At 42.2% G+C, this 27,113-nt stretch overlaps 1 protein-coding gene across 1 annotated transcript in view; it reads right to left on the bottom strand.

Moving 5' to 3' along the window:
- Positions 1-27,113, bottom strand: part of LAPTM4B (lysosomal protein transmembrane 4 beta) — a 74,830-nt gene that overhangs the window by 39,962 nt on the left and 7,755 nt on the right. Inside the window, exon 2 of the mRNA XM_045077969.1 lies at positions 6,434-6,545. Coding sequence (XP_044933904.1) covers positions 6,434-6,545 — 112 coding nt within the window. The remainder of the gene's footprint in view (positions 1-6,433; positions 6,546-27,113) is intronic.

The following is a 27,113-nucleotide window of genomic DNA, read 5'->3' as shown; positions in this document are numbered from 1 at the left end:
TTACTTATTTATTGGACAGAGAGAGTGTGTGCATGAGTAGGGGGAGCTGCAGGCAGAGGCAGAGGGAGAGGCAGGCTCCCCACTGAGCAGAGAGCCCCCCATGTGGCATTTGATCCCAGGACCCGGAGATCATGACCTGAGCAGAAGGAAGACACTTAACTGACTGAACCACCCAGGCGCCCTGGCTTAACGTATGTAACTTTAAAAAAGACACTTAGCAAAGTTTTAGGGTGGGAGGGGGTTGTGAGATTTTATTGAGACAGAGACAGAGAGAGAGAAGGAATACAAGCAGGGTGAGTGGGAGAGGGAGAAGCAGGCTTCCTGACAACCTGGGAGTCCAATGCAGGGCTCAATCCCAGGACACTGAGATCATGAACTGAGCCAAAGCTGAACCACCCAGATACCCCATTAGCAAAGTTCCTTGCTCCTGTAGGTGAAGTGGGAAAATGCGCACCAAGCCGAACAGTCGGATTACGTGAACACCCAGGTAAGTGAGTGAATGATTGTTCTCAGATGTCTTCATTGGCCTTTCACCATCCAGTTCTCTGGCCCAGAAAAGCAGACCTGCATGGGCTATCAGCAGCCTCTGGTGCCCTCTGGCCTGACTGGATTCCAGTCAGCAGTCCAGACAGGAGAGCAGAGGCAAGGAGAGGGTGCCTTGGGCTGGCTGTGGCCCTAGACTAGAGGCCACTTGTCCTAAATAAGAGGTTAACCCTGTAAGAGTCTCTCATTCCCAGATCCAGTAACCACAGCCTCCCACCACTCCTTCAGGTCTAGGACAGTCTCTGTGGCTTTGATTATCCACGTCACTTCATTATCCCTAGTGGTCTTCGTACATCTACATCTTAGTTAAAAAAAAAATCTCCCTGGACAATGTTCATTGGATTATCTTTATTTAAAAAAAAAAAAAAAAGCAAGATGTGGTCAATGTATAGAATATGCAACCTTTTGAGCCACGTGATTTAAAAGGTAAATACACAGATGGGAGGGTGGAGGGTGGATGATGAAAGTAAAGGGCCAGGAAGGTTCCTACGGCTCTACTTCCCCAGCTGCTGCAACATGGGTATGTCTACTTCCTCAAGACAGCGGGGATCCTTATGCACAGTGGACAAGCTGTGCAGACTGGCTGTCAGGCTATGGGGGTATGTGAACAGACAGCAGGCAGGCAGCCTGGGATCCTCTCCAAATGACAGAGCAAGGAAAGCTCTACTCTGTGATGTCAAGAGCCATATGGAGTGGCACCTGGGTGGTTCAGTGGGTTAAAGCCTCTGCCTTTGGCTCAGGTCATGATCCCAGGGTCCTGGGATCGAGCCCCACATTGGGCTCCCTGCTCAGTGGGGAGCCTGCTTTCCCCTCTCTCTCTGCTTGCCCCTCTGCCTACTTGTAATCTCTGCCAAATAAATAAAATCTTTAAAATTTTTTTTTAAAAAGAGCCGTATGGAAAGCCCTAGCCAATCATTCTCCCCCCCCAATTTCTTAGATTTTCATTAATTAATGAAAGAGAGAGAAAGAGGCATGCACGTGTTGCAGGGGATATAGACAGCGGGAGGAGGAGACAGAGAATCCCAAGCGGACTGAACACCCAGTGGGGAGCCCAACTCTGGGGTCAATCTCACAACCTTGAGATCGTGACCTGAACCAAAACCAAGAGTCAGATGCTTGGGGCGCCCAGGTGGCTCAGATCTTGGGGTCCTGGGATCAAGTCCCACGTTGGGCTCTCTGTTCAGTGGGAGCCTGTTTTCCCCTCTCCTCTGCCTGATTCTCTGCCTACTTGTGATCTCTATCAAATAAATAAATAAAGATCTTAAAAATTAAAAAAATGAAAAAAAAAAACAGGAAATTAACACTTTTATAGTACTCTTAATTAAACTACAAAAATCGTGTGAACTTATCATGTCTCCCTTTTATTATCCTTTTCCTGTTGCAGAATCCAAGCCAGGATCTCGTACTACATTTAGTTTTGTCTCTTTAGTTTCCTCCAACCTATGACAATTCCTCATTCTTTCTTAGTGTAGTCAACTTGGGGGGGGGGGGAATAAAAAAAATATTTATTTATAAATTATAAATATGTATTATCACTAATATTTTTACATCATATAACATATATAAAAATACAAATGTTAAAGAGCCAAATTTTCTTTTTTAAAAGAAGAAATCCTACTTTCTTTCTTTATCCCAGAGGATTCTCCCATATGCCTCGTTTTGATGTAAACAATAAATCTTACTCTACCAGATCATTTTAGGAAAATACCATATGGGGGAAAAAGTGAGAACACATTCCCGCTCTGTCCTGGATAAAATCTGCAGATCGCCACCACCACTCCAAAAAAGATAGCAACTTAAAATTGCTATTTAAAGCAATTGCTTGTACCCATTTCAAGAATTATTTAATTCTATCCATGTGTGAGTTAAATATAGAAAGGCTTGTCAAACACAATGAACTCTGACCTAAAAAATTTGTTTTAAAAAGGAGATGGGGCACCTAGGTGGCTTAGTGGATTAGGCATCTGACTCTTGATCTCAGCTCAGGTCTTGACTTCAAGGTTCTGAGTTCAAGCTCCACATTAAAGTTAGGGGGCAGTGCATGGCACCTGGGTGGCTCAGTCAGTCAAGCATTAGCCTTTGGCTTCAGGCCATGATCCCAGGGAGTCTCAGGAAGAAGTCTGCTGCTCCTTCCCCCTTTTCCCTTGCTCCTGCTCTCTCTTGCACACATGCACATGTTCTATCTCTCTCAAATAAATATTGTTCTGTTTAAAAAAGGAGATCCAGGGGCGCCTGGGTGGCTCAGTCATTGAGCATCTGTCTGCCTTTGGCTCAAGTCATGCATGATCCCAGGGTCCAGGGATCGAGCCCCGAGTCGGGCTTCCTGCTCCATGGAAAGCCTGCTTCTTCTCCCTCTCTCACCCCACTGCTGGTGTTCCCTCTCTCGCTGTTGTCTCTGTCAAATAAATAAAAATCTTTAAAAAAAAAAAAAAAAGAAAAAGAAAGAAAGAAAAGGAAAGAAAAGGAAAAGAAATAAAATAAAATGTCCTGTTTAAAAAAAAGGGGGGGGATCTAACCATATGAAAAGGAATGTAAGCAAAGAAGTTAAAAAAAGACTCAAGTTGCTATCCACTCTTCTGTACCTTTTTATAACATGTGACTTAAATGACTGATAGAGTCCTAACAGTAATTACAAACTCTTCATTCATTTCTTTTAAATATATGACATATGAGAGAAACATCCAATGCACTGGAATTAATATCCAGGACATTAGAGAACAACTACTATTTTAAACTCTTAAGTACTAGCAAGTCATTTAAGCCAGCTAAATTAAGCCTATACTGTCAGAGACTCATTACCCAGCTTAATCTCTTGCAATTAGATCAAGGCATATAGTGTTACTATATGATTCAGAGAACACTATAGCTGTATCATTTAAAACTTCTTTTTCTAACCTCAAATACTTTAGAAATGGAAACCCGCTACTGGAAACAGCTAAAGATAGTTTGTTTTTAAATGTCAACCAAACATTATGTCTACAGCTTACATCGTCTTTTAGCTCAGGGGAAGGAAGGCAGAGATATTAATTTAGTATTAATGGACTCATTATCCTTTTTGGAAGAATCCATGGGTTATTCAAAATCATGAGAAGGAGCGATGTTATAGCAGAAGTCCCGTCTCAGTCTGACAAGGTCCCACACCCCAGGAGAATGTAATGTCCTGACGATTTAGTACAGATCACAAAGCTAGGGTGGTAGAAGGTGACAAAAGGCTGTCTCCTGGGGGCGCCTGGGTGGCTCAGCGGGCTTGGTTTTGGCTCAGGTCATGATCTCAGGGCCATGAGACTGAGCCCCATGTCGAGCTCCATGCTCAGCGCAGAGTCTGCTTGTTCCTTTCCCTCTGGGCTCCTCCCTCCCCCAATTCATGCTCTCCCTTTTCCCTCTTTATAAAATCTAAAATAAAGAAATCTTCAATGAAACAAAAAGAAAAGAGGAGAGAAGAGAAGAGAAGAGAAGGAAAAAAAATAGAGAAGAGAAAAGAAAAGCATCTCCTGGTTTTCTGTTTATTTCATTACCAGTTTGCTCTCAGGCTCCTGTTCAGGCCTCTACCGATGGGACTCCTCCAGGGCTCAATCTGGTACCCCTTTCCTTTTCCCCTTCACTATGTCCTTAACATAAATCCCATTTCTAGGCTGATGTCCTCAATTTACAGCCCAGACGTCTGGGTTCTGCTTACAGAGTCACATACCCAACCACCTTTTTAATCTCTTCGCAGCTCGTGTTTTAGCTGCAACATACCTAAGTAAGAATGGTTAGTAAAAGAGCAAAATATACTGGCATTTACTATGGGCCAGAACCCATTCTGTGTTTTGTTTTGTTTTGTTTTTTTCATGTACTAACTGATTTAACATGTGACTTAAATGACTGATAGAGTCCTAACTGTAATTACAAACTCTTCATTCATTTCTTTTAAATATATGACATATGAGAGAAACATCCAATGCACTGGAATTGTCACCACGACAATCCCACGAGGCAGATACTATGATCACCCTATCTCTCAGTGGGGGAATGGAAGGCACACAAAGGTAACTGACTAGCCCCATGTTAACACATTTAATATATGACAGTCAGGATTTAAACTAAGGTCTTCTGCTTCAGAGCACAGATTCCTAACCACCTCTCTGAGTTACTCAAAGCAAAGCCAAGTTCCCTTCCCTAGATAAGCACTCATCTCCCGAACCCAGACTCTCTTCCCCCTAGTGATCAGTCTTTTATTCAAGCTTGAAAGCAAGGATCATCTGATTCCTCCCTCTCTTCCTCACCCACACTAACAAGGTCTATCAATCCTACCTCCAAAACCCACCCTCTCTTCCCCATCCTGGATCACAGGGAAACACCCCCGAACTAGTCTCCAGGCCTCTATACTCATGCACCAGTCTCCTAAATGCATCCTCCTCTCAGCAATGAAAGGGATCTGCATAAAACACACATCAATGCATAACCGCTGAATTACTAAAAGCCACTGAACAGCGATGTTCTCACCCTGGGAACAGAATCCACAAGCCTCAGTCTTCTGAATGTTCCCAGTCTATCCCAAACCTGCATCTCGAGTTACTGTCTCCCCACCTTACTCATTTTGCCCCAACATTTTTCTTAAAATGCATTTACAGTTCTCCAAAGCCAATGACAATTACATTCGCATGATCTTTTGTTTGGGATTATGCATAACACTGCCCCTTTCAGGCAGTGTGGACACAGCATGACTGTAATTACAAAATGTTCAGGTGTCAATGACCTTAAAGCTGGAGGAGACCAGCCTCCTCCTGGTCTATCACACATCCACATTCCTGTGTATGTTTCTACTTATTGGAAAAAGGCCCAAGTCCACCAAATAATGAGCAACAGAGCTTCTGGAACAGAGAATGATCATCTCCTAGAAAAAAGGTAAATACAGAAACATAAGAGAAGACACAATGAGATAGATATGATCCTTATGACCCTGCTTCCTGCCATTTACTCCCCATCCTCTTAAAAAGGCCAAAAGGTGGGGGCACCTGAGTGGCTCGGTCATTAAGCACCTGCCTTCAGCTCAGGTCATGATCCCAGGGTCCTGGGACCAAGCATCATGTTGGGCTCCCTGCTCCAGGCGAAGCCTGTTTCTCCTTCTCTCAATTGCCCTGCTTGTGTTCCCTCTCTCGCTGTGTAGATGACAAATAAATAAAATCTTATTTAAAAAAAAAAAGGCTATGGGGCACCTGGGTGGCTCAGTGTGTTGAAGCTTGTGCCTTCAGCCCAGGTCATGATCCTGGGGTCCTGGGATCTAGCCCCGCATTGGGCTCTCTATGCAGCAGGGAGCCTGCTTCCTTCTCTCCTCTGCCTGCCTCTCTGCCTACTTGTGATCTCTATCAAATATATAAATAAAATTTTTAAAAAATTAAAAATTTTTTTAAAAGAAGGCTACAAAGGCCCAGGGTAAAAAACAACAAAGCAATAATTTAAAAAATTAACTTTCTTTAAACAAAGAAAGTTAATGTAAGGTGGGGGGGAAGGGGGGTCAGGGGAGGGTGGTTGGGGTTATGGACATTGGGGAGGGTATGTGCTATGGTGAGTGCTGGGAAGTGTGTAAACCTGGCGATTCACAGACCTGTACTCCTGGGGTTAAAAATACATTTTATGTTTATAAAAAATTTTTAAAAATTTAATTTAAAAAAAAAGGAAAAGAAGAGACATCTACTTAGACTCCTGCACTTAGAACAGCAGCAGAGCTCAAGCAGCACGAAAGTATCTGTTGATCTGATTTGTAACGACGGAAAGAAAGGGAAGTATCAGTTCAAATGGGCCCACAAATCAATATTTGTAAATTAACAGGAAGACCTGGCGGCAGGATTCCCCGCCCTTGAAAAATACCCAAAGAAGAGCGACGACAGCTGCTATCTGATGTACTTACTGGCATCATCCATGAACTCAAAGTCGCCTCCCAGCTCAGAACTTGAGAAGTGGTACTGGTCCGGGTCCGCCAGGGCGCTCAGCAGAACCAGCAGCACCACAGCGTTGATGACCTGCAGGGAGAGAAATAAGCAGCCCAGGAAATGGTCCCTATCATAAGAACTTAAACTGACCACATGGAACTTAACATCAGCAGAGGGTCCTCCCACCCAACCCTGCAACACCCACCCCCACCAGCACCCTCAGGGTGCACGAGGACATCCAGGCAGCCAGGGAAGGGCAGGCTTGGTTGTGGCCAGCAGGCAGATTTCCGCTCCTGCCGCCTGGGGGTGGAAACCCTAGAGTAGGTGAGCAGCCCATCCGGACACACACAGCAGTCCTGACGCCCAACAAGGTGGGAAACACACACAGACTCCAGTTAGCCAAGTGCGCTCTGATAAGCAACCACAAGTCTTTCCAGGTGATCCAACATTTCCACAGCGTCAGACAGTGTGAGTTTTGAGACCAGCTAGGACACAAGAGTCAGAGAATGGTACAAAACCACGGCAGCAGAGCCAGGACCCAACCCCCCCACTGCAGCACAGGTGAGCCCCTTTGCACCCCAGGCCCAAGGCTCTGCCTTCCGGATACCACAGAATACACACGTCCCTCAGGTACTTCAAACTTAGATAGTCTGAACGGAAATCACCTTCCCTCACCGTCTCCCAACTCTGCTCCTCTTTTTATGTTCTCTATCTTTAAAAAAAAAAAAAAAATACCATCACCATTAATAATTAAAAGTGCAACACACTTGGGCACTACGCTAAGTGCTGTACTTGGAGTCTCTCTCTTAAGCCATCCAAAGACCTAGTGAACCCGACACTAAATTATCCCCATGTTATAGACGAGAAAACTGAGTCTTGGGGGGGTAAAGATAATTACCAAAGATCAGACCAGTAATGATCTGCAGAAATGGGATCTGAATCCAGGAATTTTTAATTCCCAAACCCAATCTCTTAGCCTCCTGTTTATACTTGAAGCCTGGTCATCTTTGGGCTTACGTAACATCTTCCTTATCCTCACATCCGACCAACTGGGAAGTTCTGGCTCTTCTACTCTGCATTTCTGTTTCCTTTGTTCTTCCTAACTGCCCCTGCTGCATGCTGCACACGTGTACCCGCTGTAGGCAGGTGTACCAGCTGTGGCGGGGCTGGGGGGCAGTTGTGGGGATAGCGTAGGTAAGGCCTGAGACGAGACTGGGAGTTTTACTCTTCTCAAAATGGGGAGGAGAAAATGAATAACCATGAAGATTATGGAGGAAATTCATTTACTAACAACAGTAAATAAAGGCATATCCTACCATAAAATCTGTATTTGGTATTACCTATTTACAGAAAAGGTTCAAAGGGAAGTGTCAGGTTGTTTGTTCTATGAAACAGAATTTGTTCTACTCCAGAATTTTTCTTCCCCCCACAAACGGTTCATTCATTCATTCATTCATTCATTTGAGAGGGAGAGCAGGATGGAATGGAGGAGAGGGCTAGGGAAGAGCAGACTGTGCTGGGGACTGAGCCCAACATGGGGCTTGACCACAGGAGACCGAGATCATGACCTAAGCCAAAATCAAGACTCAGATGCTCGACCAACTGGGCCACTCAGGTGCCCCAGAATTCATTTTTCAGTGGCAATACCAAGTGGTTATTTTAGAATTATTGTAGGATTTGGAATAATTATTTTTCTTCTCTTTTTTCCAAACTGTCTCATATGGTCTGACTGCTTTTTGAAAAAAAATTAAAATAATGAGAATGAATAGCAATGTCACAGAGTATACATACATACATTATATGTATGTAAAACTCATACATATATACATGTATCTCTATGTACATACATATATCTAAAGCTAATAAAAATAAATACAAGCATGTGGTTAAAAAATTTTTTTAAGGCAGAAAAGGGTAGATAGTGACGAGTCAGTGTCCATCCTACTGCTATCCACCAATCTCCCTCTCCACTGTGGTTATTAGAACTATAAGTTTCTTGTTTCCCTTCAGAGATCCAAGAAACCTCCTAGCCCGTCTTAAAGGGAATGTGGTTAGCTGAACTCTACTTGAAGAAAGCTTTTCAGAACACAACTAAAGCTTAAAGGAAGGCACAAGTACTCTCACAACTGGCATGTCGTATTTGGCAAAGTGAGCTTTTATACACCCTGTCCAGTGTTATTGGCATTTCATTCCCTCTGTACTCTTGTCTCTGCAAAAGACAGTCCAAAGATTATGGATGGACATAAAACCAGATAAAACAACCTAAGAATGTGTTTTTGAAAAAGGCACCATACAAAAACAGCAAATTCACAGCTACCTTAACGGGTGGGTTTTAAGGTCTGAAAAGACAGACCGACCTGGGAGACGTAGGCAAAGCCTTAGGGAGGGGTAGAGTGAGAAGGCAGGGCACCGGCATCCTGTTAAGGAAAGGCAGGACATGTTTAGGGCTGCAGAGCTACTGATACAGCTCGGACTTGATTCTAAGTGTTAACAAGGAACCAATGAAGAGTTAATTAAGAAAGGGAAGAATGCAATCTGACTGAGGTTCAAATGAGTGAATCAAGTAAAACATCTAGAAGGGTGACTGGCATATAACGGCCACTCAAGTCAGCTGGATTGCCTCTTCCCAGCTCAACAGCAACCACAAAAAGGCTTGTGGCTGGCTGGGAACTCGAGCTGTCCGCCAATCGAGGCCAGTGCGACGCTGCTGCTTTTTCCTGTCCTTTTAGTTCCAAAGCACCCATCGACTCTTTGTTTTGTCTTTTTTCCTGATTTCTTATTTTATTACAAATTTACAGTCCTCAAAACAGTGTAGCCCTAGCATAAAATGGACACATGGACCAATGCAACAAACTGAGAGCCCAGAAAAAGCTCAGGCATACATGGTCAACTCGTGTTCGCCAACAGAGCTAAGAATACTCAGTGGAGAAAGCATCTGTCAGCCCTTCGTCAGCGCGTTACCATCCCCATGCCCGGCTGACTTACGACAATACCGACTGCAACAGATGGGCACTGTGCTAAGCGCTTGGGAAGAATTCACCAGGACTCAGAATACAAGAGGTTGTAAGTCATGTGCCCCAATACCACAAAACATACAGCAGTAAGCGTGCCAAGAGTCCAGGCGAAGATGAATAGAAGCTCAGAGAAAGGAATTACTGAAGCCTAAGGCTGAGACCAGAGGCCCAGGGAGGTGAAGCAGAGATGGGAGCACGTGGACAGTGGCTGGAAAGACAGCGAGATTTTGGAACCACAGCGGTGTGGGAAAGCGCACCTTCAAGTCTGCATAGGGACGCTTGTATAGGGGCCTGTATGGAATGTGGCAAAGCGGCTTGATGCGGCTGGACACAGCACACAAAGTTAAGTGTAAGGGCATGAGAAAAGAAGTGCAGGCAGGGGGTGGAGGCGGGGGTGGGGATGGGAGACACCTGGGTACCTCCATTGGTTGAGTAGGGGACTCTTGGTTTCAGCTCAGATCAGGGGATCAAGCGCTGCATCAGACTTCCTGCTCAAGGGAAGTCCGTTTGTCTCCCTCTCCCTCTGGCCCTCCCCCAACTTATGCTTGCTAGAGGTCTCTCTGAAACAAATAAATCTTAAAAAAAAAAAAAAAAGAAGAAGAAGGAGGAAGAAGAAAGAAGAGGAAGAGGAAGGAGGAAGGAGGAAGAGGAGGAGGAGGAAGAAGAAGAAGGAGAAGAAGGAGAAGAAGGAGAAGAAGAAGAAGAAGAAGAAGAAGAAGAAGAAGAAGAAGAAGAAAGAAAGAAAAGAAAAGAAAAGAAAAGAAAAGAAAAGAAAAGAAAAGAAAAGAAAAGAAAAGAAAAGAAAGGAAAGAAATGCAGCCTGAGGCCAGGCAGTAGAGAGTCTTCAAGAGCAGGACAGGGGCCTGGGGCTTCCTGCTCATCGTTAATGAAGATGCCACAAAGCTCTCTGAGCTGGAATGAGCCTCGATCAGAGTCCTGTGGTTGGGAAGACCGAGCCAGAAGAGGTGGGGAGGCGAAGCAGGAGGCGGGCCGGGAGCTGCAGAGCACTGCACCGGCAGTGGGCTGAGGGGTCACAAGGAGTTTCTCCACTTCCCTCCAATTCTCAAGACTGTGGTCACACAGGTTAACTTTCAGAGGTTAAGTGACCTCATCTCAGGTCCGAGTGAGGGAGAGCGACAGTTGGAACACCGAGGCCTTTCCAGGTGGAGGCAGAGCCACCGTGAACGACTAATGCGAAGATGATGGGATGCCAGCAAAACTCGGGATTTCAAGGCTGGCCAATGCGATATACCTTATTACCAGATACAAGGGAGATCACAGAGAGATGAAGGGGAGGCAGATTTTAGACACACTGTGCTGGAAAAATACTTCCAGGATATCCAAAGAATCATGCTTTCCACTTGTTTTTAGCCCACCTCTGGTGCCCAGGCCTGCCCTCAGTTTTGCTCTGACCACCTGATGCCCAGCCTTGGTGACATTCCTGCTCTCCCCTGCTCAGTCTGCACACCTCCCAACTCTCCTGACAGTAGAGCTCTGGCCACTGGTTCAATGTTCTTCTTGCTCCACAGTAGGCCCCGGTTACCGTCCCCGGCTGTGCCCCAGCTGCTCTGCTCACTGTCATCTCCTCTGTACCACAAGCCATCAGGAGCCACAGACCACAGTCCTGGGGCCGACTGTCCTTCCAGCTGCCCTAGTTCTTCACAAAATAGTCCAGAGAGAGGGGATATTGATAAAACAAAGATGTGATAAGGGCATTACCAATCACAGAAGACTAGTCACCACTATGCTCTTCTCATCACAGAATCAAACTTTCATTAGAAAAATGTATGCTGGGGCGCCTGGGTGGCTCAGTGGGTTAAAGCCTCTGCCTTCAGCTCAGGTCATGATCCCAGGATCCTGGGATGGAGCCCTCCATCAGGCTCTCTGCTCAGCAGGGAGCCTGCTTCCTCCTCTTCCTCTCTCTCTCTGCCTACAATAAATAAATAAAATCTTTAAAAAAAAGCAAAAACAAACAAACAAACAAAAAACAATGAAATGTCACCCCAAACGAGAACCAAGACGACGTCAGGACTTGCCAGGAGCAGATTATATAACTACCACCGCCGATGTAAATGTAGAACAAAGAGCAGGCATATTTATGATCTTGTTCAGCTAATGCTCACTTACACTTGGACTTCCTTAGTATGTTTTGGTAGGTCGTGTACAAACTGTTCCCATTCTATTTACAAAGTGTTCCCATGGTGTCCCATATTTTTTCCTTGCTCTTGACAATGATTACTTCCATATGTAAATAAATTCAACTTCTGTCCAATTACTTAAATGGTTAGGCCCTTGTATATTCTCCAGGCATCAAAAATGCTCTTTAACCTTAAAGCATGTATCACATCTAAAGGACCAGTGAGGGGCGCCTGGGTGGCTCAGTGGGTTAAGCCTCTTCCTTAGACTCAGGTCATGACCTCAGGGTCCTGGGATCCAGGATCAAGCCCCCATGTAGGGAGGGCTCCTTCCAGCAGGGATGCTCCTTCCCCTTTCCTCTCTGCCTGCCTCTCAGCCTACTTGTGATCTCTGTCAAATAAATAAAATCTTTAAAAAAAATAAAAATAAAAAATAAAGGAACAGTGATATCTACAGCTTTCATTTAAACAACTGAAAAATGTTACATGTAATTATCCGCTCGTTTTTTAAAAGCCTCAATAAGAGAACCTTAGTAACACTCAAACCCACTGAGATAATAATTACACAACCACCAGAAATTCGCACAGAAAGTGCTGTCCAAAAATGACTATATACTTATCTATAATGAAAACATGAAACAAAAGTAGGAGAATGGCTTAATAATACTGCTACCAGGGACGCCTGGGTGGCTCAGTTGGTTGGACGACTGCCTTCGGCTCAGGTCATGATCCTGGAGTCCCGGGATCGAGTCCCGCATCGGGCTCCCAGCTCCATGGGGAGTCTGCTTCTCTCTCTGACCTTCTCCTCGTTCATGCTCTCTCTCACTGTCTCTCTCTCAAGTAAATAAATAAAATCTTTAAAAAAAAAAAAAATAAAATAATACTGCTACCAAATAATAAAATCCTAAGCATTAAAAATCATATTTCTAAGTGTTAACAATAAAAAATGTTCATAGTATGTTAAATGAAAACTAAAATATAAAAATGTTATATGATTTGGGGCACCTGGGTGGCTCAGTGGTTTAAGCCTCTGCCTTCAGCTCGGGTCATGATCTCAGAGTCCTGGGACCGAGCCCCGCGTCCAGCTCTCTGCTCAGCAGAGAGGCTGCTTCTCTCTCTCTGCCTGCCTCTCTGCCTACTTGTGATCTCTGTCTGTCAAATAAATAAATAAATCTTAAAAAAAAAAAAACAACTATTAAAATCCTGGTGCAGAAAGATAATCAGAATACAGCAGACAGGAAAAGACAAGACTCTCAGAACAAGAATCAGCAAAAAGAACAGACAAGAGAAACATAGCTACTCTTGACACTGAAGTTACTGAGCATGCCCTTTAAAGTGAGTATGTTTATGAAAATCGAGGAGATAAAGAAAAAAATACAAGAAGAATTTTGGAAGGGAACTAGCAGCATTGAAAAAAAAAGGATAGGATAGATTTGAAAATAAAGAGGCTCTAGGGGCGCCTGGATGGCTCACTGGATTAAAGCCTCTGCCTTCGGCTCAGGTCATGATCTCAGGGTCCTGGGATCGAGCGCTGCACTGCGCGCTCTGCTCAGCGGAGAGCCTGCTTCCCTCTCTCTCTCTGCCTGCCTCTCTGCCTACTTGTGATCTTGTCTGTCAAATAAGTAAAAACAATCTTTAGTAAAAAAAAAAGGGGGGGGGCTCTAGAATTAAAAACTGCAGTAGCCAAATCAACACAGCCGACGAATTCAGCCCATTAGACAAAATGCAAGAAAATTAATGAGTTATCCTTTTGGACAAAACTGAGGGAATGTGTTACCAAAAGTTTAGCAGTAAAGAAAGCACTGAAGGGTATTGGTTTGGCATAAGAAAAATGATATCAGAGAAAAGGATGAAGATGGGGGCACCTGGGTGGCTCAGTGGGTTAAGCCGCTGCCTTTGGCTCAGGTCATGATCTCAGGGTCCTGGGATCGAGTCCCCCTTCGGGCTCTCTGCTGGGCGGGGAGTCTGCTTCCCTCTCTCTCTCTCTGCCTGCCTCTCTGTCTACTTGTGATCTCTCTCTGTCAAATAAATAAATAAAATCTTTAAAAAAAAAAAGAATGAAAATGTACAAAGAAAGAATAATAACAGAAATGGTAATTATATTCTCAATTGTGAACATTGTTAACACAGTAACAATGACTTACAGGCGCAAAACAGTAACAGATTGAAAATAGATAACAGCATATAAATCAAGAGCCAGTAATCGGAACTGAACCGATCTTAAATCCTTGCATTGCCCAGGAAGTGGATGAAAATACCAGTTAATGGGAGATTTTAAAAAGTCAAGGGTTGGGCACCTGGGTGGCTCCTTGGGTTAAGCCTCTGCCTTCAGTTCAGATCATGATCCCAGGGTCCTGGGATCAAGCCCCGCAACGGGATCTCTGCTCAAAGAGGAGCCTGCTCCCAACCCCCCCCAACGCCTGCCTCCCTGCCTACTTGTGATATGTCAAGTAAAAAAATAAAATCTTTTTTTTTTTTTTATTTGACAGAGAGAGATCACAAGTAGGCAGAGAGGCAGGCAGAGAGAGAGAGAGAGAGGAGGAAGCAGGCTCCCTGCTGAGCAGAGAGCCCGATGTGGGACTCCATCCCAGGACCCTGAGATCATGAACTGAGCCAAAGGCAGCGGCTTAACCCACTGAGCCACCCAGGCACCCCAAAAAATAAAATCTTAAAAAAAAAAAAGTCAAGGGTTTATGTGGTCATCTCTAGGGTGACCTTTAAGAGTCAGACTTACATAACTGTTTAGCAATAACCAAGTTGTTTGTATTTGGTGCATTTTCTGAATGTGTGCAATACAGTAAAAATAGTTAAAAATAAAAAATATAGATTATATTCAGATGTTTTCAGATAATTGGCAAATTTAAAAAAAAATTTTTTTTTTAAAGTAATCTCAATGCCCAATGTGAGGCTCAAACTCATCATGACCCCAAGATCAGGACTAGCATGCTCCATCCACCAGCTGAGCCAGCCAAGCGCCCCAGCTGGGTAATTTTTATACTCCAATATTTGAAAAAAAAGTTAAAGCTAATAATGGCAGGGGTACCTGGGTGGCTCAGTCAGTTAAACTGAGGTAGCTTAGTCTGACTCTTGATTTTGGCTCAGGTCATGATCTCAGGTTTCTAAGACTGAGCTCCACCCAGGACTCAGTGCTAGGTATGGAACCTGCTTAAGACTCTCTCTCTCTCCTGCCCCTCACCCCCTTTAAAAAATAATAATAATTTTAAAAAGATAATAATGGCAGATGTGCCTTTCACTTGGGTCCAACATCAACAGACAAATTAAAACAAAATGAAGGTTTGAACTTTGTATTTGAAGTACCTTTAAATCTAATTTTAGAACTCTGATCCACACATGCTTTCATGTTCAAATCACACCATCTATATGGTCCTTTTCTGATACTGAAATAAGTTTCTGACACTTACTATTTCAATTCCATCAACTGTGGTAAATACATTCTGGATTTTTGGTGAAATCCTATTTCCCTAAAAAATGGACTATATCGGGGCGCATGTGTGGCTCAGTGGGTTAAGCCGCTGCCTTCAGCTCGGGTCATGATCTCAGGGTCCTGGGATCGAGTCCCGCATCGGGCTCTCTGCTCAGCAGGGAGCCTGCTTCCTTCTCTCTCTCTCTGCCTGCCTCTCAGTGTACTTGTAATTTCTCTCTGTCAAATAAATAAATAAAATCTTTAAAAAAAAAAAAAAAAAGAAAAAGAAATGGACTATATCAATTCACCTACTATGTCCCCAATGCTCTGTCTGAGACTAGGCTATACACGTGGTCCTTGACCCCAAAGATGAGTAGTTTGGTGGGGTAAACACATCAACAGCCAAGTAAAATGCAGAATGCAGTACCATTCATTAAATAATTCATTCAGTTGTTCAGAAATGATCTATTAGGCAAGAAATAGAGGCCAAGCACTATGCTAAGCATCACATACATATGGCCAACACAAGGTACCTTACGGTCTAGTGGGGGCGACAGTCAAATAAACTGGATGTTTCCTTCACAGAGAAAAGGAATTCTGCTATACTCGCTGAGGGAGAAGCTAAAGACTTCACAGGGAAATGACAGTATTAACACCAGAATGTAACAGACTTCTGGAAATCTTGAGAGACAAAAGATTACAGCACAAATAATTTTAGGGTATCAGACTAAATGACTAAGAACTGAGTATCAAGAGACAGTCCTAGGACATAAAAACACGCCACTCTTGTCAGTCCTCTGAACTGAATGATAATTACAGCTGATGCTTTACGCTGCTGAAGCTATAATAAACTAATAAAGGGCTGTCTCCAGGTTACATTCAGTTAGGGGAAAAAGTTAAGCAGTAAAACGGAAGTTGTACCTTGTATTAGAGCCACATTTTAATAGGTAAATTTTTTAAATGTTTTCCCCCCAATTCAAGGAGCTCCTCCTGATTCACCTTGTAGCCCACGGTGCCATCATTTGGAACATGTCTTCCTCAAGAAAACCACCACCACCACACATACCAACTTCTGTCACTGAAGCAGTCTTGCTGCCCTATGAAGTGTGACTATTATTCCATTCCACAAACGAGCGTGCTCAGCCAGCAGAGGAAACCCCACACAAGGTCGGAGTTCTCAGCTGAGGCTCAGTCATTGATCTTTGATGATGAATGCCACCTCAGGCTTTATCTAGTAACCACCACACCCAGTTCACAGACTCCAGCTGCAAGAATGGGCCAACCAATCCCCTGGCGCATGCTCAGAATTCTTTCCAAGGGAGTGTTCCCGCTATCCACCCTCAAGCAGGTTAAGAGCAAGCAAAAGGAAACCGCTATGGCACCCCAGCAGAAGCATGCCCATTTCTTCGAATGGACTTGGTTGTGATCTGAACATCACTCTCAGGCTTGAGGCGCCATTTGATGCTCTCAGAATACAGGGCCCATGTGATCTATGAGTAGCTGGACATTGGACAGAAGGCAAAGTTTGGTCCCCCAGAGGAGGCCAGAGAGAGAAATACTGTCCAAAGAGCCTCCAGGAGACTTGGAAGTGGAGGAGGTAGTTGAGGAGAACAAGCATGCTCCCTTTTACATCTTGAAGAACATTCTGGATCTCTGAATATGAAGAGACTGACCTCGCCCGGAGCCTGTTTTAGAACAGGCTATGGAGACCTAAACTCTGCATAAGACAAAGTATCACAAGGTTGCCTGGCTAGCTCATTCAGTGGAGCACGGGACTCTCGATCTCAAGGCTATAAATCAGAGGCCCACACTGGGTGCAGACCATTACTTAAAAGTAAAAAATCTTGAAAAAGAAATAAGAAAAAGTATCACATACTAAAGGGTCAGAAGGGGGTGCCTGGGTGGCTCAGTGGGTTAAGCCTCTGCCTTTGGCTCAGGTTCTGATCTCAGGGTGTTGGGATCAAGCCCCGAATCAGGCTCTCTGGTCAGTGGGGAGCCTGCTTCCCCCACTCTCTCTTCCTGCTGCTCTGCATACTTGTGATCTCTGTCAAATAAATAAATAAAATCTAAATAAATAAATAAATAAATAAAGGGTCAGAAGACTAGTATTTGGAAAAGATATAAAAGTGCAAAATAGCTAATTAATTTTTTGTACAGCAAACAACAGTCTCTGTGTTGACTGGCTCTATTCATTAGGTCTGTTAGTCCTTATCTGTAACCATCCTATTCCAACAATCTGGATTACCGTAAAATATGCTTTCAAAGACTGTTTTAAGTGATTATATTCTCTACTCCCTGTTTAGTTTTAATATATACAAGGACACTTGATTCCTGCAGCAATTCATGAGAGAGGGAAACGCATAAATGCAAGGTCTTCGCTAATCAAAGTGCAGAGTCTGTAACAGACACCTACTAGACTATAAATTTTGCATCCAATTCAATAACAGGGTTGTTATATTGTACTTTATAGAGTTAAAATCTTCTAACGAAATAGCAATATATTCAAAACATCCCCAAGCAAAAACGAATGTAAGAAATTAAAGACAAGGGCGCCTGGGTGGCTCAGGCTCCGTACTCAGTGCAGAGTCTATTAAGGACTCAGTCTCTCTCTCTCTCTCTCTCTCCCCCCCTTTACCCCCCAACCCGCCCCAATACATAAATAGATCTTTAAAAAAAATTGAGACAAAAAACATATACTTCTATAGTTGAAACATAGCCTGGAATTCTAGAAAACAAGCTACTTAAGTATAACCTGGTAGCTAACCTCTTAAAGTCTTTACTGTCAAATTAAAATCCCCTACAATGATACAGTCTAACCATCTCTTAGACATGTTTTAGAACCATAATGCTGAACTGTTTATATATGGAAAGAAGCATTTATTAAAGTGTATGTCTGGGGCACCTGGGTGGCTCAGTGGGTTAAGCCTCTGCCTTCGGCTCAGGTCATGATCCCAGGGTTCTGGGATCAAGCCCCACATCTCTTCCACTCCCATCCCCAAACCCTCCAACACGCCTTATCACAAGGCCACATGTTCTTCTCTACCATCTTCGTCACCCTTACATGCCAATATTCACTTGTATGATTACTATTTCTATTAATTCTGATTAATACTTATTTCCTCCACTAGACCACAGATTGGATGTTGGCAAGGACTGGGTTTATGCCGAATCACCATTGTACTCGGCACACTTCCTAACACACAGTTTAAAAAAAAAAAAAAAATCTGTTAACGGACAAGGGAGAAAGCAAGGAGGGAGGGAAGGCGGGAAGAAACTGGGTTAAGTATTAGCGTTAACTTCTAGGCTTAAATTTCCTGCAATTATTTTCTTCCAAGATGGGAACTCCTTAACCCAGAAGCACAATGAACAGTTTTCTAATCTATAAGCTAGCTGCCTTTTATGTCTGATATAGATGACCATATGCAGTTTCACAGTGAAAATGATGTTTGTGTGGCCTTCATTTTGTCTTTTTAAAAAATTCTTATGCAGCCCATTAAAAACCCCGTTAGTGCAGCACACCTTGGGAAAAATGCATTTGCATTTGTATACTTAGTTTTTTCCATAGTCATAACTATTTTTATGACCTATTTAAAGTGTTCTGTGATACTTTTTAGTAACGATTTATGATTATTTATTTTTAGTATTATTAACTCCCAATTTGGAGAGGAACGCCGAAGTACTGAGAACCAACCAGTACCACTTTGTAGACTGGAAATTAAAGAAAGCATCCTGCAGGCAGTACAGGTTTGCCCACTGGGCAACAGGATCTTAAAAATTAGGCCACCCTTCGGGGGCACCTCAGACTAGTAGATATCCCCTGAATCTGCTCTCCCTTCTTTCACAGTCATAGGCTTATCCGGATACATAAATGCCCAGCGCATGTAACATCTCCCAGCCTCCACTGCAGTTAGGTCATAGGTCTCACTCTGGACGACTGGTATGTAAGTGAAAGCAATGGGTGTCATTTCCATTTCACATCCTTAAAAAAAAACCAAGTTGCTTGTCCTCCAGGTGTCCTTTGTCCCTTCCAGCAGGTCAGAAAACACAGTACTGGTGAGCTGTTTCCAGCCCTGCAGACAAGGCTAAAGGACGTAGCCTCCTCAGAACCAGAGAAGGAATCCATGAATTTGGGATAGCACAGGTGCCCCAGCAGAAGAGATCTCTGAGTGACCTCATAGAACAAAAAGCCTACCAACACTGGAATGTTACATGAGAAACTTCAATCCTGCCTAAGTACTGCATCTGAAATCTCTGTTACAAAATTCTAGATACACGGTAACAAATACAAAGGTTAAAATTAATATAACACAAAAGAGACAGATATCAGAAAATCCAATGATACCTTAAAAGGGAAGAAGAAGAAAAACAAAAACAAAAACTCCTAGACTAGCAGTGCTAGATCAAGATTGGGGTAATACAAACCGAGGTCTCAACAGAGGTCTATCAAGAAGCAAACCCTTCTCTTTAAGCCCAGTCAGAAGACATACTGACTCAGATTGGTGACCTGGTATTTTTAGCCCTGAATATTATCTCTTCTATGAAGCTGGACTCAACAGATGGTCTTCATAAAAGTTATTTAACTACTCAAATCATTCAATACTAATTTAGTGCTATGTAATTTTAGCAGCTCAAGCTCAATAAAAGAAAGAGCTCAAACTTATTTTTACTAATTAAAAAGTATATTTCTTTTAAGCATCTTTTGGTGCTCACATTTTCCCAGGAAATAATTCTCCCTTGGAAGCTGCAACTGCCAACAGGCAACTCTAAACCTTTAGCATGTTGTTAAAAGCAACTAAAGAAGTGTGATTTTCACTTAATTTTTGTTTTTCTTCAAGTAAAAATAGCTTAACCAGTTTACAGCTTTTTAAGAACTCTTCTTAAGGCTCCAGAAACTCTACTAAGAGCCAAGGCATCTGGGAGAGAAGTAAAAAGTAGTAAATTGTGCTGCTAGAGCTCACGTATTATGTCTACTAGCATCCTTTTTTTTATTAAAGACCATTTATTTGACAGAGATCACAAGTAGGCAGAGAGGCAGGCAGACGGAGAGGGAGAAAACAGACTCTCCACTGAGCAGGGAGTCCAATGCGGGGCTCGTCCTCAGGACCCTGGGATCCTGGCCAGAGCTGAAGGCAGATACTTCTTAACGACTGAGCCATCCAGGCGCCCTACTACTTTTATAGCATCCTTTTATGGACAATAATGTATCTGCCCCAAAGGGGACAAGGTGAGAAGAGAAAAATGTGGCCTCTTCCTTTATGACAAAGATTCAAAGTTAACAAAGTAAGTATGTTGTACATTTAGTGAAACATAATACACATCACAGTGCAGAACTCATGTTTAATACTTTAATACTTAATTAGATATATTTAGAGTGGGCCCCAGAGAAGTTGATATTAATGACAGGTTTGATGGCAATCTTTATTTCTCGGCCAACGTATCTTTAAAACATCCTGCAGAACATCTATCATAATGTGCAACAAAAGCCGAAAAACATATTAGATATTACTGGATACAGAGAACAAACTGGTAGTTACCACAGGGAAGGTGGGTGGGGGAATGGGCAAAATAGGTAAGGGGCATTATCTTGCTGAATACTTAGAAATGTACAGAATTTTGGGGGGCACCTGGGTGGCTCAGTGGGTTAAGCCTCTACCTTCAGCTCAGGTCATGATCCCAGGGGCCTGGGATCCAGTCCCACATTGGGCTCTCTGCTCAGCAGGGAGCCTGCTTCTCCTCATCTCTCTCTCTATCTCTCTGCCTATTTGTGATCTCTCTCTCTGTCAAATAAATAAATAAAATCTTAAAAAAAAATGTACAGAATTTTTGAATTATACTGTACACCTGAAATAATATAACACTGTATGTTAATTGCATTTCAATTTAAAAAATAACTAAATACGTATCACTGAAATCTTCCCCAGCCAGTATTTTATAGAGCTACCCTTGATCCTTTGTATTAGGTGGTGGCAGAGGGTACCTATGCTTTGTAAAAAGAGCTCACTGGGCATCTCTCAAAATTTCAGTATTCCTCACTACCCAAATCTATTTGATTCCTGAATTCAGATGGACAAAGTCTAGATGTCAAGTCTAGATGTATCATTCACTAACTGATGAAAATCCCCAGCCATATTATCCACAGCCTTAGCCAATCAGAGACTGATGGTGGAAAGAACTGGTATTTTCTACACATCGTATCTGAAGGACTCTAACACATCCTTTCTAGTTTTTCAGCCACCTAAATGAGCCTGCTATTTTAACATCCCTTAAAAACCGAGTATTAAAAGCAGCAAGAGAGGCACCTGGGTGGGTCAGTGGGTTAAGCATCTGCCTTCGACTCAGGTCATAGTCTTAGGGTCCTGGGATCGAGCCTCACATCAGGTTCTCTGCTAGGCAGGGAGCCTGCTTCCTCCTCTTAGCCTGCCTGCCTCTCTGTCTACTTGTGATCTCTGTCAAACATCTTCCCCCTTTCTCTCTGCCTGCCTCTCTGCCTATTTGTGATCTCTCTCTCGCTCTCTCTGCACCAAATAAATAAAATCTTTAAAAAAATAAAAATAAAAGTAGAAAGAGAAAAACAACTTGTTACATTCAAGGGACCCCCCCCACAAGACTATGAGCAATTTTCAGCAGAAACTTTGCAGACTAAAAGACAGAGGCACAATATATTCAAAGTGCTGAAAGAAAAACAACTTCCAACCAAGAATACTCTATGCAGTGAAGTTATCTTTCAGAAGTGAAGGGATGTATAGAGTTTTCCAGGTGAGCGAACACTAAAGGAATTCATTGCCACTACACCAGCCTCCCAAGAAAGGTTGAAGAGAAAAAAACAGGTACTACTTAGAATCAAGAAAACTTAAGAAATGATAAATCTCACTGCAAAGGTAAATACATAGTAAACGTGGTGGATTAATCATTTATGAAGTTAGTATGAAGGTTAAAAGACAAAAGTTGGGGTGCCTGAGTGACTCAGGTTTAAGTGGCCAACTCTTGGTTGTGGCTCAGGTCATGTTCCCCCATGGGTGTGGGATCAAGCCCCACACTGGGCTCCACACTCAGTCTGGAGTCTGGAGACTCTCTCCCTCTGCCCCTCCTCCCACTTGCATGTGTGCACATGCATGCTCCCTCTCTCCAAAATAAACAAATATTTCTAAAAATAAATAAAAGACAAAAAAGTAGTAAAAATGCCTTTAATTACAATAATTCAGAGGAGTACATGTGTAAAATGTGACTTCAAAAAGCAGTAAAAAAAAAAAAATGAGAAGCTGTTATCAACTTAAAATAGACATTTACATGTAGAAGTGGTTATATGTATGATTCATGGTAACCACAAAACAAAAATCAATAGTGAATACACAAAAGATAAAGGGAAAAGAACAGAAATATACCGCTAAAGAAAGTAAGAGAAGAAAAAACAAAGAGAACTACAAGAACAGCCAGTGAGCAATTAAGAAAATGGCAATACATGCCTATCAATAATTATTTTATATGCAAGTGTACTAAATTCTCCAATCAAAAGACCGAGTGGCTGAATGAATTAAAAAAATGAGGCCCATCTATATGCTCCCTTTAAGAAACTAACTTTGGAGGTAAAGACACACAAAGACAAAGTAAAAGGATGGAAAGATATTCTATACAAATGAAAGCCAAAAGCAAGCTTTACATCAGATAAAATAGACTTTAAAACAAAGTCTACAGGGGCGCCTGGGTGGCTCAGTGGGTTAAAGCCTCTGCCTTCGGCTCAGGTCATGATCCCAGGGTCCTGGGATCGAGCCCCACATCGGGCTCTCTGCTCAGCAGGGAGTCTGCTTCCTCCTCTCCCTCTGCCTGCTTCTCTGCCTACTTGTGATCTCTGTCTGTCAAATAAATAAAATCTTTAAAAACAACAACAACAACAACAACAAAGTCTACAAAAAGAGACAAAGAATATAATTATATAATAGTAAGGGAGTAATCCAACAACAAAATATAACATTTGTAAATATTTATGACACAACCTAGGAGTCCGTAATACATAAAGCAAATATTAACAGGTCTAAAGAGAAAAACAGACACCAATACAGGTGGGTATATCCCATTTACATCAAAGGATAGATCATGTAGATAGAAAATCAACAGGAGGGGCACCTGGGTTGCTCAGTGGGTTAAGCCTCTGCCTTCAGCTCATGTCATGATCCTAGGGTCCTGGGATCTAGCCCCACGTCGGGCTCTCTGCTCAGCAGGGAGCCTACTTGCCTCCCACCCCCTACCCCCCCACCCCACCCCACCCCCGCCTCTGCCTGCCTCTGTGCCTATTTGTGATCTCTGTCAAATAAATAAATAAAATCTAAAAAAAAAGAAAAAAAAGAAAATCAACAGGAAACATTGGTCTTAAATAACATATTAAACCTAATGGACTACAGATATACACAGACTATTCCATCCAAAGCAACAAAAAACACCTTCTTCTCAAATGCCCACGCAACATTTTCCAAGATGTATCATACTTAGGCCACAAAGTAAATCTTAACAAATTTAAAATTACTAAAACCATACAGTATCTTTTCTGACTATAGTGATATGAAACTAGAAATTTTAATTACATGAAAAAAACCTGGAAAAGTTATAAATATGTGGAGATTAAACATGCTACTGACCATCCAAGGAGTCGAAGAAGAAATCAACAGAAAAATTTTTAAAAATCTTAAAATGAGTAAAAATGGACTCTAACATATCTAAATTTGTGAGATGTCTAACATATCTAAATTTGTGAGATGTCTAACATATCTAAATTTGTGAGATGTCTAACATATCTAAATTTGTGAGATGTAGCAAAAGCACTTCTGGGGCGCCTGGGTGGCTCAGTGGGTTAAGCCTCTGCCTTCGGCTCAGGACATGATCCCAGGGTCCTGGGATGGAGCCCCGCATCAGACTCTCTGCTCAGCAGGGAGCCTGCTTCCTCCTCTCTCTCTGCCTGACTCTCTGCCTACCTGTGATCTGTCTCTGTCAAATAAATTTTTAAAATGTTAAAAAAAAAAAAAAAAGGCACTTCTAAGAGGAAAGCTCACAGTGGTGAACATCTACATCAAGCAATAAGAAAATTCTCAAAACAATCTAATTTTACACTGCAAGAACTACAAAAAAGGAAGCCCAAAGTTCATGAAAGGAAGAAAATAACAAATATTGGAGCAGAAATAAATGAAATAAATAAATGAAAAATTATATGCCAACAAACTGGGCAATCTACAGAAAATGGATAAATTCCTAGAAGCCTACAGCCTACCATGACTGAATCATGATGAAACAAAATCTGAACAGGCTGACTGCTGGTAAGGAGACTGAATTCATAATCAAAAACCTCCTAACAAAGAAAAGGCCAAGACCAGATGGTTTCACTGATGAATTCCACCCAACATTCAAAGAAATAATACCAATCCTTCTTAAACTCTCCCAAGAAAATAGAAGAGGCAGAAACTCCTCCAAACTCAATTTTATGAGGTTCAGTACTGACCTGATACCAAAACCACACAAGGATGCTTTAAGAAAAGCAAATTACAGACCACTATTTCTGATGAGCATAGAAGTAGAAATCCTCAAGAAAATATTAGCAAACCAAATTCTACAATACATTAAAAGAATTATGTATCATAATCAAGGAAGATTTTTCCTCCTCAGGGATGCAAGGATGGTTCAACCTCCACAAATCAATGTACTGTATCACAGTAACAAAACAAAAGCTAAAAATCGGATGATCATTTCAATATATGCAGACGAAGTTAATCAACAAAATTCAACATACATTTATGATGAAAACTCTTCAACAGAGTGGTTGGTTATAGAGGCAACATACCTCCACATAAAAATGGCCACATATGGGTGCCTGGGTGGCTCAGTGGGTTAAAGCCTCTGCCTTCAGCTAGGGTCATGATCTCAGGGTCCTGGGATCAAGCCCTGCATCAGGCTCTCTGCTCAGAGCCTGCTTTCCTCCTCTCTCTCTACATGCCTCTCTACCTACTTGTGATCTCTGCCTATCAAATAAATCAATAAAATCCTTTAAGAAAAATGGCCACATATTACAAGCCCACAGCTAACATACTTAACAGTGAAAAACTAAAAGCATTTCGTCTAAGATCAGGAACAAAAGAAGGATATCCCACTCTCACCACTTTTATTTAACATAGTATTGGAAGTCCTAAGCACAACAAACAGGCAAGAAAAAGAAATCAAAGTCATCCAAATGGACAAGAAAAAAATTAGACCGTCACTATTTACAGATGACATATTATATACAGAAAGCCCTGATGACTCCATCAAAAAACTGTTAGAATAAATGAATTCATTAAAGTTGGAGGATATAAAAATCAATGTTCAAAAACATGTTGCATTTTTATTCACTGATAATAAAACTACTGGAAACAGAAATAAAAAACAATCCCACTTACAATTATGTCAAACAGAATAAAACACCTAGGAATAAACTCACTCAAGGAGATAAAAAGACTGGTGTACTGAAACTATGAAGACATAAATAAACGGAAAGATATTCCGGCTCATGGATTGGAAGAATCAATGGTGTGAAGTTGTCCAAACTACCCAAAGCAAGCTAGATTCAGTATAATCCGTAACAAAATCCCAATGGTATCTTTCGAAGAAAGGGAACACACAATCCTAAAATTTGTACGGAATCACAAAAAACCTCAAATAGTCAAAACAAACTGGAGAAAGAGCAAAGCTGAAGGCACCATACTCCTATTTCATACTGTATTATAAAGCTGTAATAATCAAAACAATATGATATTGCCATAAAAAGACACACAGATCATGGAAGGTAACATGACAGAAACCCGTGTATATATGGTTAATTAATTTACAAAACAGAGCCAAGAATATTCAGTAACAAAAGAAGAGTTTCTTCAATGAATGGTGTTCAGAAAAGAGCCAAATGCAAAAGAATGAAACTCGGCCACTATCTTACATCACACACAAACATTAACTCAAAATGGGGGCACCTGGGTGGCTCAGTGGTTAAGCTTCCGACTCTTGCTTTCGGCTTAGGCCGCGATCTCGGTACCAGGCTCCACGCTCAGTGGGGATTCTGCTTGGGATTCTCTCTCTCTCTCTCCCCCTCCAGCCCCCTTCATCCTCTCCCTTTCTCTCTCAAATAAATGAATTTTTTTAAAAAATTAACTCAAAATGGATTAAAAACCTGAATGTAAGACCTAAAACCTTAAAACTCCTAGAAGAAAATACAGGTGATAAATTCCCTGACATAGTTCTTAGTGAGGATTTTTTAATCTCACATCAAAAGCAAAAGCAACAAAAACAAGTGGGTCTACATCATACTAAAAAGCTTCTGCACACCGAAGAAAACCATCAACAAAATGAAGAGAGCCTACTGACTGGGAAAAAGTACTTGTAAATCATGTATCTAATAAGCCACTACTTTCCAAGATATATCAAAAACCCCTATACATCAACAGCAAAAAAAATTTAATTTAAAAACGGGCAGAGGATCTGAATAGACATTTTCCCACAGAAGACATACAGACAGCCAACAGGCACATGAAAAGATGCTCAACATCACTCATCATCAGGGAACTGCAAATCAGAATCAGAGAGATGCCACCTCACATCTGTTCGGATGGCTAATATCAAAAGGAAAAAAGAGGTTAACAGGCATTGATGAGCATGTGGGGAAAAGGGTATACTGGTGGTGGGAATGTATACCAGTATAGCCACTATGGAAAGCATCACAGAGTTTCCTCAAAACGTTAAACAGGGACGCCTGGGTGGCTCAGTTAGTTAAGCACCTGCCTTCAGCTCTGGGATCAAGTCCCACATCAGGCTCCTTGCTTGGCAGGAGCCTGCTCCTCCCTCTGCCTCTGCCTGCCATTCTGCCTACCTGTGCTCTCTGACAAATAAATAAAAATCTTAAAAAAAAAAAAAAAAAAAAAAAAAAAACATTAAAACCAGAGCCACCATATGAGCCAGCAATTCCACTTCTAGGTATTTAAGAAAACAGAAACACTAACTTGAAAAGGTATCTGTACCCCCCTGTTGATTGCAGCATTATTTACAACAGCCAAGATATGAAAACACTGTGAGTGTCCAT

Source organism: Mustela putorius, unplaced genomic scaffold, assembly GCF_011764305.1.
Source record: "Mustela putorius furo isolate JIRA1106 unplaced genomic scaffold, ASM1176430v1.1 tig00000228_pilon_pilon_pilon, whole genome shotgun sequence".
In the NCBI taxonomy this organism is placed as follows: Eukaryota; Metazoa; Chordata; class Mammalia; order Carnivora; family Mustelidae; genus Mustela; species Mustela putorius.
Note: the sequence above shows the minus strand (reverse complement) of the source record. Positions and strands in the feature narration are given on the sequence as shown.